This window comes from Canis lupus, chromosome 28 (genome assembly GCF_003254725.2).
Source record: "Canis lupus dingo isolate Sandy chromosome 28, ASM325472v2, whole genome shotgun sequence".
Lineage (NCBI taxonomy): Eukaryota > Metazoa > Chordata > Mammalia > Carnivora > Canidae > Canis > Canis lupus.
The window spans coordinates 39,615,133-39,632,014 of NC_064270.1; the positions used below are offsets into that span (position 1 = coordinate 39,615,133).

Below are 16,882 nucleotides of genomic sequence, written 5' to 3' on the forward strand. Positions count from 1 at the left end.
CCCGGATCGGGAGAAACCAGTTCGACTCAACAGCAACCTGGGCCCGTGCATTCCACTTGCTCAGAGACGGGCCTTTTCTTTAAGGGTGTGGGGGGCCTTGCCTCCTCTGCTTCCTTCAAAGGGGCCAATGGCCTCTAACAGCACCCATGAACCGGAGGGGACGGCGCTGACCACCTGAGTCGGCGAAAGCACGGTCCACAGACACGCGACGGTCAGCAGACGTGAGCCGCACGCGACCTTTACCGCGGCAGAAAAACGAGCAAGCTCCTTAGGTGTTTTCAGAGCTGAGTCGTCGGACCAGACCGGTCGGTCTCCCACATCGCAGCACCACGGTGACAGGAGACCCGTGATGAACGTCTGCAGTTTCCTTCAGATTCTATGTCCTAGTCTAACCTCACCTGACTCTGTTGTAACATTTTTCCCCCCTTTGGAGCCATTTCACACATTTTCCAATGTTTCTTTCTGACAGATGCAAGGTCTGCATCCTAAGGTGGCCAATCCAGGACCATCCCAACTGCCAGCCTGCGCCGGCCGGGGCGGGCGCTCTGCATCGGCGGGGCCGTTGGGGGTCCGCAGGCCTGAGGCCCTGACTAGTTCGCACTTCGCTGACCGTCCCGGTGTGCTCTGGAAGGAATTTCATGCCAGGACGGAATGGGAAGTAACTAGCCCCTCCGTCCTCCTGGCTCCAGGCTTTCCCAGTCTCTGCTGTGCGACACCTCGCAGGCCGTGGTGACCGAGCCCATCGCTGAAGTGGCTCTGGGGCCTTGTGATCTCCGTGGTTGCTCTCGATGGCCACGTGCATCGTGTCACCCTCAAAGGGCAGCGGGAGGCAGAGACAGGAATGGAACGGGACCCAGAGATGTGGACGTCGGGCCCTTCGGGCTATGCCCCAGGGACCACCCGGGTCCCTGCTGGGCTGCACAAGCTTGTACATCACGGCTTCAGCTCCTCCCTTGGCAGTCGGCACGGCCTGGCCGTCTGTCTGTCTGCAGAATCTGGGAAGAGTATGGGCTTCACGACCTACTTTGTCAACAAGCCAGGGTGGACCCGTCAGGTTAACCGGTCCTCCAGGCCAGCTGCCTCCCCCCCCCATTCCTGCCCTTTCTGGGGACCTGTTTCTAGAACCTCCCTCCCTGACGTTCCCTGGACCCTGTTCACATTCATTGCTATTAGGTAAGACCTTTCGTCTTCCTCACACCCACCCCCCTGCGGCGTGCTCAGTGTTCCCGGCGTGTGCATGTCCATCTCTGAATGGGGCTATCTGTCCTGTGGGGTCACCAGCCGCTGGGTTGCTAAGAACAGGTAGGGGGTAACCTTCCTCCGCACCCGTCACCGCTGCCGCACGCAAGCTCACAAGCGAGGGAGCGCGCCGGCTGCAAACCCGCCCGTCCAACAAGACGGACACGACAGGCAGCTGTGCCCTGGCATCACACCACCACGCCCCGCCACCGCGTTACCTGTTTCCGCTCCTCAGAGTTCAGCAGGAGGTAGCGTGGATCAAACACGATTTTATGTAATTCTTTCTCCCAGGTAGAAAACGCAGACACCTGAAGGAAGATATTCAACAGAGTTGCTTTTAGCATCTACCGCTGAGCCTGACATCGTGCTCAAATGATCAACCGCGGAAAACAGCATCAAGGGGCCATGGGCTCGGCGACCCGGCTTGTGTGAAAGCCTTACACGCCGCAAACTCTCTGGGAAATCAATACTTAGAGCATTGGAAAATTTAATTTCTGCACTCACGACACTACTTCTTCTGGATTTCTTCCAGGGCCACGCGGCCCTGATCTGAAGCCCCCGTCACACCTGCGGAGCCGGGGCATTCCGGAATGCCACATCTCGGAAGCAGGGACGTTTGCAAGAATTTTCACAACGCCACGGCCCGTGACCGGGGGCAGCTTCTTGCACACAGTCTGAGTTCAGCATAATTGTAGGTGATTTTTTTTTTTATTTGTAGGTGATTTTTAATCAATATTTAAACCTTCTTAGGTGGGTCTTTTTTTTTTTTTTTAGACCAACTATTTTTACTTTACAGGAGTTTTAGATCCACGGACAAGTCACCACGAGACTATTACGAGCTGACCACGTGTCCTGCCCAGTTTCCTGCACCGTGAACACCTTACCTTGGAATGGACGCTAGATTCGTCTACGCTACTGTTAACCAAAGTCCACACTTAAGACTTCCTTCAGTGTTTCCTCCCCCCGGGGTCCCACCCGGGCCACCACATGACAGCTAGGGTCCCGTGTCTGCAGGTCCCTCTGGGCTGGGGCAGTTTCTCAGACTTTCCCTGTCGTGTTGACCGTACAGTGCTGGTCAGGTTCGTAAGATGCCCCTTGTGCTGGACTCAGCTTAGCTTGGCTCATGATTACTGGGGTTCGGGTTCTGGGGGAAGAACCCAGAGCCAGGTACCACCGTCATCACGTCGCCTCCAGGTACTTCCTGTCGCCATGACTACGGCTGTCGGTGCGGGTCCAGCAACCTGGCTGAGGACGCACTGACCAGCTCTGTCCTCCTCAAATTCACCCTCTGTCCCCACTGCCGGCCGTGCTCCTGGGGGGACATCGCTTTGTGCAGCCCACTCTCGGGGCTGTGCTCCACCTCCCGAGGGGGACGTACCCAAATCAGGTTATCTGGGATTCTGAGCCGCATGGCCACCCGTTTCCCCACGGTTACTTATTTATTCCATCAGGTACTCGTATCACTACAGACTCATGGATATTTTTGCTCCAATACTTCCAGCGTCGGCCACTGAGCTCTTCTGCCTGGCACCTGTGTGCCTTGGGCAACCCCGTCGTCTCTGGGAGGGTCGGGGCCAGGGGGCTCCTTGATTTCCTGGAACCCCAAGTGCTCCGGCCTCACGTGTGTATCTCCTGCCTCAGCCCTAGAACCAGACGATTCTCCAAGAACCCCCGGGGTTTTTGTTGTTGTTGACAACGAATCAGAAATCGGGATCTGGTGCTGAGTGCGGGACGCGCAGCTTCTAGCCGCCCGCCCCCGCCCCTGCTGACAGAGCAAGGAAATGTTTAAGTCATTTACAGAATAATTTATTCACTTAAAAACATTGACCAAGTATTGACTCTGCCGTAGGCTCCAGGCTGCGTGAGAGGACTCGTGGGGGAGTCAAGGCCCCCGACACCAGAGCCCAGGATCTGGGCTGAGGCAGAGAAGGAAGCCCGTGGTCGGCCGGGAGGCCTTTGTGCCCGAGTGGAGATGTGCCAGGGCACCGGGGGCCACGGGGAAGGGGCCCCTCCACCAGCCCAGGGATGCGTTTCCGGGGCAGCCCCCTCCTGGAGCGTGCACACTCATCAGGCCTCTGAAGGGCTGGGGGCACGTCCAGGACGGGCTGTCTGGGGTGCAGAGGTCAGGTTCGTGATCTGGGGCGTGAGGGAGCTGCCAGGGGGTGAGCGCGGCCGGGGCTGGAGGAGCGTCCTGGGCACACAGAGGAAGCTGTGCCTTATCTCGGGAGCCACGGTCCTGTGTGACGTGCACTTCAGGAGGGCTCCTAGGGGGTCTGGGTGGGAACAAGCCCCTGGGCCCGGAGGAGAGCGGACGCCAACCCGCAGCTTATAGCCCCTCATCTCTTGCTTTTGGACACGTGCAAGGATTCCCGGTAGATTCTATTTTAATAAACATCTGCGTTACTTAGCACAGCACAACCTGCCCATTCTTTAAAATTGACACTTTCTCCCTTTACTAATAAAAATAGGGACGCCTAGGGGGCTCAACGGTGGAGCCCCTGCCTTAGGCCCAGGGCGTGACCCCGGGGTCCCAGGATGGAATCCCACATCGGGATCCCTGCAGGGAGCCTGCTTCTCCCCCTGCCTGTGTCTCTGCCTCTGTCTCTGTGTCTCTCATAGATGAATAAATAAAATCTTTAAAAATAAATAGATAAATAAATAAATAACAGAAAGTGCGCCTTTTTAAAAAAAAATATTCACGAGCTCTATTCCTGGGCAGGATGACCCGGGCTCCACCCAGAGACGTTCCTCCGAGTGCTGAGGACGCTGTAAGATGCGGACAGGCCCCAGGGACCGGGGGCAGGGTGCCCGGGGCCGCGGCCAGGCAGTCTGACCGATCCCATCGTCCTCTGGCTCCTGCCCGCAGCTACTTTAAGGCAGTTACGGAGGGAAACTGTGGGCAGCCTCAACTCAGCCCAAACAAAGGGGCTCCTGTCCCCCGGGTGGGGACCGGTGGGCATCCCAGTCTCCGCCCACTAGGGAAGGCTGAGCCTGGCTTAGAATCGCTGGTGTCACCTAACTAACTGCAGTGTTTTGAGGCTTTCTGTAGTTCTAGACGTGCAATAAAATCATTTTTTAAAAATTAATAACATATGGTTGCCTCTGAAGGAATTTTCAATCTGTAAGGCGAGACAAGCCGCCTCTACAAGGACTGCAATCTACGGAGACAGAACAGGTATTGGCACATTCCCGGAGAGCCACGCTAACGGGTGCCGTGGTTGAGAGAGGGACAGGCAGGCGTGGGATCTGGGGCCGGGGGTCAGAGCGGAGGGAAGGAGGGAACAGGCCTCTTCCCTGCCTGCGGGGGGCACGGCCTTGTCCCTGAGACGCGCCCGTTCCTGGAGGACTCCCGGTAACCGCAGTTAGATGGAGCATGAGGATCGCTTGGGATAAAAGCCTGACGTCACTGGGCCTGGGCCTCCCACGTCCCCAAGGTGGTGTCTGGGTGAGTTCATCCCACGGGGCGGGGATGAGGCCTGCCCCCTCGTGCTAGGTGCGGGCAGGGGCCATCCTGAGCCCCAGGGCCACCAGGCCACCGTGGCTCCTTCTCCAGAGTCTGCAGGTGAGACCGGGTCTGTGTCACGTCCTGTAACATCCTCATGGAGCGACCCCGGCCTATTCACGGGCCTCCATTCTCCAGGGAGGGGATTATGCAGGGGGTGCACCCTGGGGGGACCCGAGGATCCTGCCCCCTCCCGGCACGAGCGTGTGCTGCTACCCCTCACTAACATCTAAGCCCAGGCTTCCTTGGCTCTGGCACTTGCACACGACTGGGCACTTAAGCAGGAAGCCGTAGCCACCCTGCAGCCCTGTGTGCGGCCTGGCCATACCCTGAGCCCGTTCTGACTCCCTGCCTTCCCCGTGTCAGCTCCTGCCGTCACCCCGGCCACGTCGTGGGAGCCGGCCTCCGGGAGACTGCGCGCCGTCCGGCCCTCGCTGGGGCGCCCTCCTCGGCCCTCGGGCACATTCTTTATTTCCTGCACCCTGTGTCCCTGCCCGCCCGGCAGCAGCGTCCGTGGCCATGCACACTCGATGGGGGGGGGGTCCGCGTGCGCTGCACAGGGCCCTGCCTTCCTGCCCCGCGCTGCCTCCTGCACCCCGCGCTCCTCGGGCACACGCTCTCCCCTCGTCGTCTGTACGGCCTGAGTTTCCTGCCGTCTACACAGCACGTGAGAGGTGTTGAGGACACGGAGACGGTGGTTTCGACACAGGCACGGAGAGGGAGCGGCAGTGTGGCTGCAGCCAGGGCGCAGCCCCAAACCCCAGCGGATGCCCCGTAGCCTGGAGCTGTGGGCTGGCGTCGACCTGCGGGGAGGGGACGGAGGCGCCACGTGGCTGGCCGGCGCGGGGCCCTTCCCAGCGTGGATCGCGTCAGTCCTGGAGGACAGGCCGCGTGAGCCAGGCCCTCCCCTCCTCGCTGTCGTCAACGTGCTCTCTTTGAAAACAACCGTGTGTGGCACCCCCGACGTGCTCTGCCGGCGACGGCACCTGGTCACCGCAGCAGGTGGAGACGGTCGCCTGGTGCCCTGAGCATCACGATGATCCCCGTCCTCCAGGGCCGCCTCCCGGGCCCCCCGTGCCCACCTTCCCAAGCCCCCCATTCCCGAGCCCTCAGGCTGGCCAGCCGCCCACCAGGGCCCCGGGGCCTCCCAGCCACCCTCCCGGCTCCCCCCTCCCGCCCCGTGCAGGGCCCTCCCTCCCCCGAGCACCCGCCCAGCCACCAGCGTCCCCCGGGGTGTGCCGGGCACAGGCGAGGCCGCAGCTGCGTCAGTTGCCGCTGAGGGTGACCGCGGTCTTGGGCACCGGCCTCAGCCCCGCTTCACCAAAGCCTCTGTGAACACTGAGGAGAGGGCCCTGTGCGGGGTGCCGGCTGGGGTGTGAGGTGGCCCGCCAGCCGCAGCCCGTGGGGAGCCGGCACCCCCAGAGCAGGCCCACGGCAGGGCGCCCCGGCGGAAGGAGGCGGACGCGGCTTCATCCTCAGAGCCGAGGCCCCGTGGGGTGTGCAACAGTCACCAGGTCTCACGCCAGGCCAGGGCCTGATGGACGAGGAGGAGGAGGCTGCCCCTGCGGCCCCGAGCGGCACTCGGCGGGACAGTGCGTCCCGGGCTCCCGTCTGACGCCCCGGGGCAGCTGTGAGCCAGGCAGGGTTGTGGACGTGCCTGTGAACAGGGGACTGGGTCCGTCGTCCTGTGTCTGTCCGTCGGCCCCATCCTTGTGGCCTCCCGCCGGCCCTGCTGGGGTCCCCCCTCCAGCTGCGGGCCGAGCTCAGGATCACCCCTGGGTGATCTCAGGGCCTCGGGGGCTGATCTCCAGCCAGACACACCTGCACTGATGTCAGACGCTAATGTTTTTGCCCAAATGTGACTCTGAAACACGCTGCATTTACTGTTCCCTTGCTCTGGCTCGTAAACGGTGGCGTGGAAGCCCGCGAGTGGACTGTCCATCGGCGGGCGGCTTCTCCCCGGGGTTTCCGTGCTCCCCGCGCCCCTCGGGAGGCAGCAATGTGTCACAGGCTCGCTCGCAGCTCTGGGACAACAGCACCGGCCTCCGAAACACGGGCACCACGCCCGGGGCCCCGGTGCTCCCGTCCTGGGGCTGCACCCTGCCCAGGTGCCATGGGCGGCCGCTCGGGGGTCTCGGCAAAAGAAGGAAACCAGGCAGCGAGACGTCTCGCAGGCGTGTGAGGGGCGGCCCACGGGGGCGGCTGCCCGAGGCGTGGGCTGGGCCGGGCCTCGGGGAGCCGCCCTGGGTGCCCCGGCCTCAGGGAACTGAGCCAAAGCCCCCGCGGGGGCAGCGGAGGCCTCTCCCCCGGAGGGACCGGGGAGCTGGGGAGCAGGTGCAGGGGCTGAGGGCACGCAGACCACGGGGTGAGGTGGACGTGGTGCTTGCTCAGCCACACTGGAGGCCCCGCGGCCCCTGGAGAAGGTTCCGGAAGCTCCTTCTGGCTGAAGCCCAGCAGCCACCTCTTCCTCCAGGACCAGGGACTGGACATGGGGGCCCTTCTTTAGGGCTTTGTCCCTGTTTCCCTGCCAGCTCATGCATCTGCCCTCCCCCCGGGGCCTCCATCCCCAGCTCAGCCTCCCCGCCCCCCGAGCCAGGTGCCCCCGCTCCACCCACGACTCCCCTCCCAGGCCTCGCTCCTCTGGAGCAGCCCGGGCCCCCACCGCCCTCCCCACAAACCTCCCGGCACGAGGCCCGGGAGTCTGCGTAGCCGTCCTCCGTCCCCGCTACACGTCCTCGCTCTGCCCTCCCCTCCGGCCGCCTCCCACGGGCTCTGCTGGTGACAGGTACCACTCGCCTCATCACCCCATTTCCCGAATCACATAGCTCTGTCCCCTGGGGGTCCTGACAAGTGAAGGCAGCTGGGCGGCTGGAAGGGCGAGGGGTGCTCCTGGCTCATCCCCCGCCCGCCCTGGGGGTGATGCACAGCATCCTATCCTGCAGGCTCCCTGCCAGCCACCCAGTCGGGGTGGGGTGCCCACGGTGCACCGCAGGCGGTTCCGGGCATTCTGGGACGCGACGTGTGGAAGGAGAAACGCGGAGGACGCTGCCCCAACGGGCCGGTGACCACTGTGGCCTCGGCGTCAGTCCCACCAGGGCACCTTGGAGGACCCACGTGGAACAGGCCCACGGCTGCCCGGGGTTTCCCCGCCGAGGACGGTTACCTCCCGGTAGCGCACCCGCCCTCTCTGCCGCGGCTGGAAATCACCCAAGGAGACGCGTCATCCCAAACTCGGACGTGGAGGCAGCCTGGGGGTCCCAGAGGTTTAGTGCCGCCTTCGGCCCAGGGCGTGACCCCGGGATCCCGGGATCGAGTCCCACATCGGGCTCCCTGCAGGGACCCTGCTTCTCCCTCTGCCTGTGTCTCTGCCTCTCTCTGTGTCTCTTATGAATAAATAAATAAAATATTTAAAAATAAATACATTAATAAAAAATAAACAAAAAATACACTCGGACGTGGGAGCGGTCAACATGCACCAGTCCCCACGAGCCCAGGTGAGCCAGGTGACCCGCAGGTGAGTCCACAGGTGAGCAAGGGACACGTTGACTCCCATCCTTGCCTCCCAGGATGCATGGGGTTTTACTGACTTCAGCTTCTTTCTTCTATTTTGATTGATAAATATAATCTTACTCTGTCTTCCTGCAACACCCTTCACCGATTTACTTTGTGTCTGAGGGTTATTCCCGTTAGGGATGGACGCGCTCCCATCCGGCACTGAGGGTGGGGGGCCCACCGCCCTCCACAAGGGCGTCTTCATCGTCCGAACGCGACCTCCTCGCTAATGAAACCACCCGAAGGCCGCGGCTGTCAGGGCAGGAAGGAGGAACCACGGCGCGGAAGCCGAGACAGAAACCCGAGGGAAAGAACAACGCGACTCAACGGATAATAAACGTTCACGTTTCCCACTCTCCAGGGCTGGCGGGACACCCTCGGGAGCTCGGAACGGGGCCCCTGGAAGGGTGCGCTGCATGAAAGCGACTTCTTCTTTCTTCTCAAGGTAGTTTGGTGAGACGGCAACGGTCAGAGCCCGTAGGAAGCAACGCTACGCACGCGGCCCAGCCGTCCCCGTGGCCACCGGGTTGTACCCAGAAGAGCAAATTTGGAGAACATGAGATGCGAATGAAAACGCAGGGTTTTTGAATTGACAAGGGATGGGACATCGTGACCTCATCCAAAATGTCTGCCAAAGGTTTGTCCTAACACTCAAAAAAAAAAAAAAAAAAAGAGAAAGAAAAAGAAAAAAAAATACGCTGAATGAGAGGAGACAGTACAGCGACTCATAAATCCGGCCGAGCCTCACGCCATCCACTATGTGGAACAGAACACTTGGCTGAGCCGTGTTCGATTACAGTTGAATCCTGGGTATGGTCTAAGACAAAAATATTTATTATTGATCTTTAAAAATCTGTTCTGAGAAAGAAAGTCTGGAAAGAAATGTACCCACTGATGAAAACACTGCTCTCCTAGGATAGGATTGGGGGTGACTTTTCTTCTTACTTAGTTGGTTTTTTTTGTTTTGTTTTGTTTGTTTGTTTGTTTTTTGCAGATTTTCTTTTAACGCACGTATCACCTGCACAGCACCGCTGCGTGTCAGGAGAGGCGTTCAGCGCCCCCTGCGAGCTCCGCAGAGTTGCCGTTGGAACATGGGGCAGCTCGGCTCCCCAAGGAGCGCGGGGCAGACTGCAGGTGCCTCGTGCCCCCCCCTCCAGGGCCGTGATGGGTGCTGGCACGTGACGAGGCCCGAGCCTTTCCAGCACAAGTCCTGGCCTCAGTGCCCGCTACAGCTCTAGAGAGGCAGCGCCGTCTGCGTGGCTGAGGGAAGGGGGGACGGGGCCCCGGATGTGACTCACCAGCAAGGGGGGGCCTCAGAAGTGGGGGGGCGAGGTGGCCCCCCTGCTGCAGGGAGAAGGCCTCCCCCGCTGCCCTGTTGGCAGGAAGACCCTAACACCGTTCCTGGACACCGACAGCCTCACGGTGCACCCATCTTAGCGCAGAGAGAGACTGGGATGGCCCGGTGGGCACGAGCATGCGGCCCACGAGTTCCTCTAACGGACTCGGACCCAGACTCTGTGAGGCTCACCTGTGTAGCAGCCACAGTGCCAGCCGGTCTCCCCGAGGCCGCCTGCCCACGGAGGGACCACAGAGACACAGCAGGTGCAGAGCCCGGAGTCCCCCGACCGAGACCCCGGGTCTCCGAAGCTCCTTCTTCCCTGGCCCCTGGGAAAGCCATGCCCGGTTCTGAGGGATACGTGGCGGGAGGAAGAAGTTGCCAATAAAATGTTTCTCCTACATTTATCCAAATAGGCGGGATCACATTAATAATCTGCTATTCAATTAACCGCCCCCTGCCTGGCTGAGGGTTGCTTCATTTTGTTTTGTTTTCCAAAAAGCCCTATTGTGGATTGTATAGTAAAACAAAATAAAAATAAAACCTCTCTTGAGCCATCAGATACACACTACAAAACCACAAAACCCAAGGCTCCTTCCCCGATCCGTAATCCCCGTGGAACACCCCAAACCGTGCCCGTCTCAAACTACCAGAAGCCCGCAGGACCTTCGCTCCATCATTCTGTAAGTACATGAATTTCTGGACTGAAGTATTGAACAAATGCAATAAAAAAAAATCTTATTAATCACTCAGTTGGTGAAAAAAGTGACCTTTCTGTGCCTCGTTTTTAAGCGACTAGAAATCTTATGGGCTTAGCCATCAAATTCTCTTGAGCATGAATAACTTATAAAATCTGCTGGCATATTTTATAAAGTCAAAAAGTCATAAATGGTGGCATTGCTTTATGACATCAGAAGTAAATTCGGATTGATCTTTCCCAGTCACGCACCACGTGTGGGCTCCTTCTAATCCTCCCAAGGTAGGGGTTCAGGCTTCACCCCAGACTCTTTCTCCCGGGGGAAGCTCACAACGCCGGGCTAGCGCTTTACGTTTCTGTGCTCCTTTTGCTGATTCTCATCTACATACGATTCTCCCAGGGAAGAATCTAAGAATCAAAGAGAGTCACCCACCTGGATGAGGCAAGAATGTGCTGAAAATCTCATTATTGAAACCGCTCAACCAGGGCCACGGGGATAAATTCAAGAAACCATACAAACCCGGCGCGGCGGCCGCCCTGGGAGGGGAAGGTGGGTGTCTCGGGAAGCCCTAGGCTCCCAGGGGTGGTTAGTCTGAGGCTGGTGAGCTGGGCCTGCTCGGTTTCCAAGACAAAGAGCTGGGCGAGGCGGGCATCATGACGATGGAACGAATGCTCGCTGCTGCTTCTCAAAGGCCCCTCATGCCATCCTGCCTCCCGCCGCCTGATTCAGCTGGAACCGACTGGCCGGGTCGATGCAAACTCTCAGATGTGCACAGGGACAGAGAAGCCCCTGCGTGTCCATCAGCGCCTCCCGAGAGCGACACAAACCTCAGAAGCCACCACGCCAGTGGCTCTCCAGGGCAGAAGCAGCCTGTCCCGGCGATTGTGTGGGGAGAGGAACATGCTCTATCCTGCCTCGGACCCGTCCTGCCGCGGCCTGGTGCCAGCGTGAGTGCAGAGCAAGGGAGGGGGCCCGGCAGGTGCTTCGGCAGAGCAGCCCCCTTGTGGCGGGCTCTGGGGACCCCCTGCCCCCACCCCCGGTGGCACGGCCCAGGGCGTGAAGCACATCATCCGTGTGCACAGACAGCCCTGCGTGGGGTCCTTCCGGCACCTCTGCGTTACCCGGCATCGCTGTTAACCTAGGCCTCGCACGCTGCTCTGCACGTTCGAGGTCACACCTCTACTTTCCCTCCCAGCCCCTCACGGCGGGGGCTGCATCTCATCTACAAGCAGAGAACAAGATACAGTGATGCTCACGGCGCAAAGGAGGAGAGCGCTCCCACTCGGGACCACCTCCGTCCCGCCCACAAGAGCATCTCGGTGGCCCTGCGCCCCCAGGGCTCCCGCCAGCCCGCCTCGGGGGCACCTGCTGGACCCCCTGCCCTGGGGCGGGTGGGCTCCTCCTGACACCTGGCCTCAGCGGCCGCTGCACCTGCTCCGGGAGAGCTCGGCCCAGGGCGCCGGGGAGGGGAGGCAGCTCACGGCCCAGGGCATTGGCTCGAGTTCCCAAGGTCGCTGCGGCGTTCGGTACGATCCACACCGAGGCTCCCGCTACGGCCTCTGTTCAGCCTCATTTTGTGAGGAAATCCTACTGGGCTCTCCCAGCTGCCTCACCTTATGCCCCAAAGGCCAAAGCTGGAAATAAAAGTCACTGGAAAGGGATTTGAGATTCTAAAATATTTTCCTCCTAAGCTCAAAAGGAGGTTCAGAAGTCAACTCTCATCCTAATCTTATTAAACTACTTGAACTGATTGCAGGTGCGCGAGTCCCGGCTTGACGAGCGAGCACAGGGGACGCCCCTCCGGGAGGCGGGGACCCAACACCCAGCCGCGGCACGGGCAGCAAGCGCATCCCCACAGAGGCTTCCTGTGCGCCGTCCAGTCTGGGGACCGTCCCTCCCCCATCCTGCTGCGTCTCAGGAGCCTGCAGGCCCAGACGGGGACAGGCCCCCGGCGACAGGAAGCGGGGGCCCTTCTCATCATGCTGCCTCGGCCCCAAATCACCTGGCACCCGAATTTCACTCAGCCGCATCCCGGGAGCTCAGGAAGGAGCGTGTCCCCGGGCCGCGGGGACCGTGCCTCCGTGACCGGCTCGGGGGAGAGCCAGCTGCGTGTGCCGGGTCCTTACCCCTCGCTCCAGCAGCATGTCTCGGAAGTGGGTCACCCGCTCCTCCAGCGGCAGGAGGATCTGCGGCGGCGGCGTCTTGATGCTCTTGGCCTCTCCTTCCGTCTCCTCTGGCCCAGGACTCATGTGGCCTTCTGTCCTTTGGGGCACAAGACACGGAGAGTTAAATGTGCCCCCGGAGACCATCTGCAACCCCCAACGACCCTTCAGGTGACACTTTTAGAGGCGAAACGGGAACCTTAAGGCCAGGTGCCCGCAGCCCCACGACGGCGGTGAGTTTTGCTCCTGGACGCAGACTGATTGTTGGGTTTGGGGTGGAGCAGAGACGAGGCCCTGACCCAGGGAGCGAAGGGAGCGGTGGGCGCGCCAGGGCCGGACGGGCCACCGGAGTCCCCCGCACTGCCTGGACCCCGCTGTCCGAGGAGGTAAAGGGCTGAGCTTTTCCATTTGAGCAAATCATTGGAGCCCACTTCCGGGTCTGCTTCTGGCATTTTGCTTTGTTTTAGGGAGGCCTTTGTTTTGGACAAATGCAGGAAGACGATGACCCGAGACTGTGCCATCAACATTCCGGAGACAGAAATGCTGTCCTGGGGTCTAACCCGACAGGGAGCTGTCGGTGACCACAGGGCAACAGGGACCCCGCCCCAGGCCATCGGTGCAGGGAAAGGTACAGAGTGGGGACCCCCCCCCAGAAAGCCCTAGAGCTGGTGGCTGCACCCAGGCCCAGACACAGTGGGGAAGCATCGGGAGCAGGAGCCCGGGGGCACCCGGGGGCCCCACGAGCCACCCTAACCAGTCTGGCGGCCCTCTGACCAAGCCTCAGCTTGGCGCCCGGCCTTCTGTCACCGGCCGCCCGCTTGACCGCTCCCTCTCACCTGCCCACCCTCTTCCAGCAGCACTTGGGCACCTGCTTCTAAACCACCTCAGTGTTTGCTGCTGGAAGATGCTCAGCCACCTGCAGACACAGGTGCTCCCGGGACAACTCCTCCTCCCTGACGTGGCCCGCGGGGCAGCAGGCCCTCTAGCCGCCACCCCCGTCCCCCTGTCACAGTCCATGCTCAGCCCCGAGGACAGAGTCCACGTACACGCACCGGCCTGGGAACAGCGCACTCTGGCCCTGTGGACCCCTCTGCTGGGCCTCCGCCCGGCCCAGCCCTATCCCTTACCTCCCCATAGTCAGGTCCCCCGGCCCGTGACACCAGCAACGAGAGGGGCAAATCTGTTATGTCCTCAGACCCCCAGTTTCAGAGAACCTTCACTTTCTGATGGCACTGGGGTCGGGTCAGCTGGCAACTGCAAAGGGAAGTCCCTGCAAAGCACCATGACGCGGCCTCCTGCATGCCCACCAGCGCCCCGAGGTCTTGGAGATGCAGAAAGAGCAGAGAACACGCACCTAAAGAGCACGGTGCGTCCCTGCTTCTTTGCAAAACCAGCCTCATCCTGGGAATTGGGTGAGCGTCAGTCAGGCCACACGCATCGGGGCTTCCTGACACAGGGGCGGCACAGTGCTCCCACCCAGGGCGATGATGCTCCCGGGGGATGGTGCTCCCCAGGGACGTCTCGTGGTGTCTGCAGACACGTGCACAGGTTGTCACCACCGTGGAGGTGCTACTGGCACACGGAGACGTAGAGACCAGAGATGCTGCAAATGCCCCACACGGGGGATTATTCGCCACGTGTGTGCAATCCCTGCATGTGGGGGGTAGGGGGGAGGCAGGCCCGTCCAAGGTCATACCCTCACTTCAGCTGCCAGGACCAAGCCGGTCCCTGCCTCCTGACGCCTGCTTTTCCCCCCACTGTCCATCCAGGGCTCCGTGGAAATCCATCAGTCACCAACTCTAGGATGAGCTGAGAACAGGCAACGTCCTCCAGCACCCACCAGGGGTGCAGCATGGATTAGCCCAGGCTGATACAAAATGTACAAAGGAATAAAAAAGAAAAAAAAAAAGAAAAACCAACAAAAACGTTTGCTCAGCCCATTAGGGACCCTTATTTATAGACCAGCGATTTGAGGAGGACTTACATTCTTTGCTTCTTGTGTGATTATGTGGAATTTCACCAGAAGAAAATCACCAGTGGATTTGCAATTGTATCACATTCCAGAGGGTATAATTAGGATTTCTTTGTCATAAATTTTCATTAGTTAAAAATAGAAGTGTGGAAACAAGACCTGTATTGTTGTAACTTGAAATAAGATTAATGGGAACGGCACAAGCTCAGCGATGATCACGTATTATAGCTCATTCAACACAGTGTTCCGTCCCGAGCTCCTGGATGCCTTCCAGGATGTGAAGCCCTCAGTTCAATTATAATTGGTCAAAAGTAAATGCAAACTTGCTAAATATATTTTTAATATTCTTATGGCTGAGTGAGTTGGGTGCCTTCAACAAAAAAAGCAAATTCTAGTACCTTCAATAAAGCTAGCTCAGGCCCCCAACGACCAAGGATGCCAAGCAGCATCCCCGAGGGCACAGTAATTGGTGCCCACGAGTCGTGCCAGCTGTGTGGGGGGAAAGGCCCCTCATCTGGCAACAGCTTTACCGCATGGCACATGCCTCGCCAGGTAGACACCCGGCTTCGGGAGATTTTTTGGGTCAAGCGCACAAGCCGAAATGGGCTCCGTCTGGCCCAACCTTTCCCCCAGAGCAGGGTCCCCAAGGCCAGGCTGCAGCGCTGGGGTCCCTTTACTTCGGGAGACAGCATGCTCCCCGGCTCCCATCTCCCATCCTTTTGGGGACATTATGGGGGCCACCCCGTACCTGGAGCAGAGCGGCTATTTGCCCCCATTCCATCCCTCACCCCAGCACTCTGGCCGCTCCTGAGCCTGAACAGCTGAACCGCCGATGGCCTGTGTGCAGGTGCACGTGTGGGTCCGTCCCGGTTGCTCACTATCATACGGGGTTTTCTGACTTTGCCCATGTGCACAGGGCAGCAGATTATTTGGTAAAATTCACTAGACCCCCACTCAGGGCAACTGGGTGGTGGACACAGCACATCTAGGTGCTAGTTGCCTTTTTTTTTGGACGACAGCATTTAATTCGTTTATCTGAGGCTGAGGGAACGGGGGCTGCCGGGGTTGGCACATCTGCTGTGCCCAGAGGTCCGCTCTCAGACACCCAGACACCCCTCTCTCCACCTCCCGAATCCTTCCACGGAGAGGAGGGGAGAGAGCTGGAGAGATTCGGGAGGCAACGTTGTCTTCACAGCAGGTGCACGCTAGGGGGTACGTGTCCCAGCCGTCTGCAGCGCCTGCCTGCTGACCCCGTACCGATGCAGCAGTGGGTCATCATCGTGCCACTACGTGTGCAAGCTCACACCACGGAGCTGGACGCAGCAAGGCCCAAGCCTCTGTTTGCACCAGTGCAGGAGGTCCGTGCACCTCAGAGTGCCCAGGTGGGGCGACCATACGCCCCCCTCGCCGAGGTGTGAGGATTCAGTGCATCCCTCCGAGCGCCCTCCTCCCTCCTCGCCCTCCCTCCCCCCACCCAACCCTATCAGTCGAGAGGCTGCACAGAAACAGAAGGGTGGTCTGTAAGCACCGCCCCAACGCGGAGCGAGAGGGGAGGAGGTCAGAGCGGCTCAGGCCGAGGCGAGCGACCATCGGCTGCCAAGACGCCGGGTGCGAGCGAGCGCCTGGGCCCGCGGAGAAACCACGCGCGGCTCTCCTGGCGGAGCGCAAAGTGCTTCGAGCCTCCTTGGGGACCGCCTGCTGCCAAATCTTGGGCAAACGACGGAAGCCCTCTGGACCCGGTTTCGGCACAACACGCGGTTTGGCCGAGCCGATGTTGGAACGCCTCCGCGCTGCCGCCTGTGCCGCAGCCGTGCTCCTGTTCTTCCGTCCCGTTGACAAACGTCTCGATTCCACCATCGGCTCATCAGCTCTGCCCCCGACCTTGCAGGTCCTGGAGGTGTGAGAAGCAGGCCTCCCGCCTCTTCATCCAGCTTGCTCCTAAGTCCTTCGGCGGGAAGACCGTCGTCTGGCCACCCCAGCCCCGCCCGCAGGCGACACCTCGGTCTCCCAGGCGGGCGACAGGCGGGCGGCCATGGGGCTGGCGGTGGCGGCGGTGCCCGCGTCTGCATGTGCCTCGGCCACCACCCGGGGCCCCCACCGATGGCCGCCTGGGCCCTGTCGGGCCTGCTCAGGGACCGCCCTCTGTCCCGCCCTGCCCTTGGGTCCGCGTCCCTGGCGGAGGACAACCCGGGCGGCTTTGCTGCCTCAGCATCACTGTCTGCAGCCGGAGAGGCCTGGGGGCCACCGTGTGCCGGGCGCCCCCCAACCACCCACAGGATGACCACGACTGTTGGGCCTCTGTCCCTGCTTCCTCGGAGGACTTCCCGAGCCACGGGGCTGTCCTTGGTCAGGATCTTCTTTTGGCCATGCCTGAGCTCATGTTACGAGGTGACACAGGGTGAGCCTGGCCATGTGGCCAGA

General features: G+C 60.6%; 1 protein-coding gene across 1 annotated transcript in view; it reads right to left on the reverse strand.

Annotated features, from left to right (window-relative positions):
* Nucleotides 1–16,882, reverse strand: part of TCERG1L (transcription elongation regulator 1 like) — a 182,344-nt gene that overhangs the window by 9,721 nt on the left and 155,741 nt on the right. Inside the window, exons 9-10 of the mRNA XM_025467669.3 lie at nt 12,454–12,589; nt 1,458–1,547 (exon numbers count right to left, since the gene is read on the reverse strand). Of these exons, the coding sequence (XP_025323454.1) occupies nt 1,458–1,547; nt 12,454–12,589 (226 nt within the window). The remainder of the gene's footprint in view (nt 1–1,457; nt 1,548–12,453; nt 12,590–16,882) is intronic.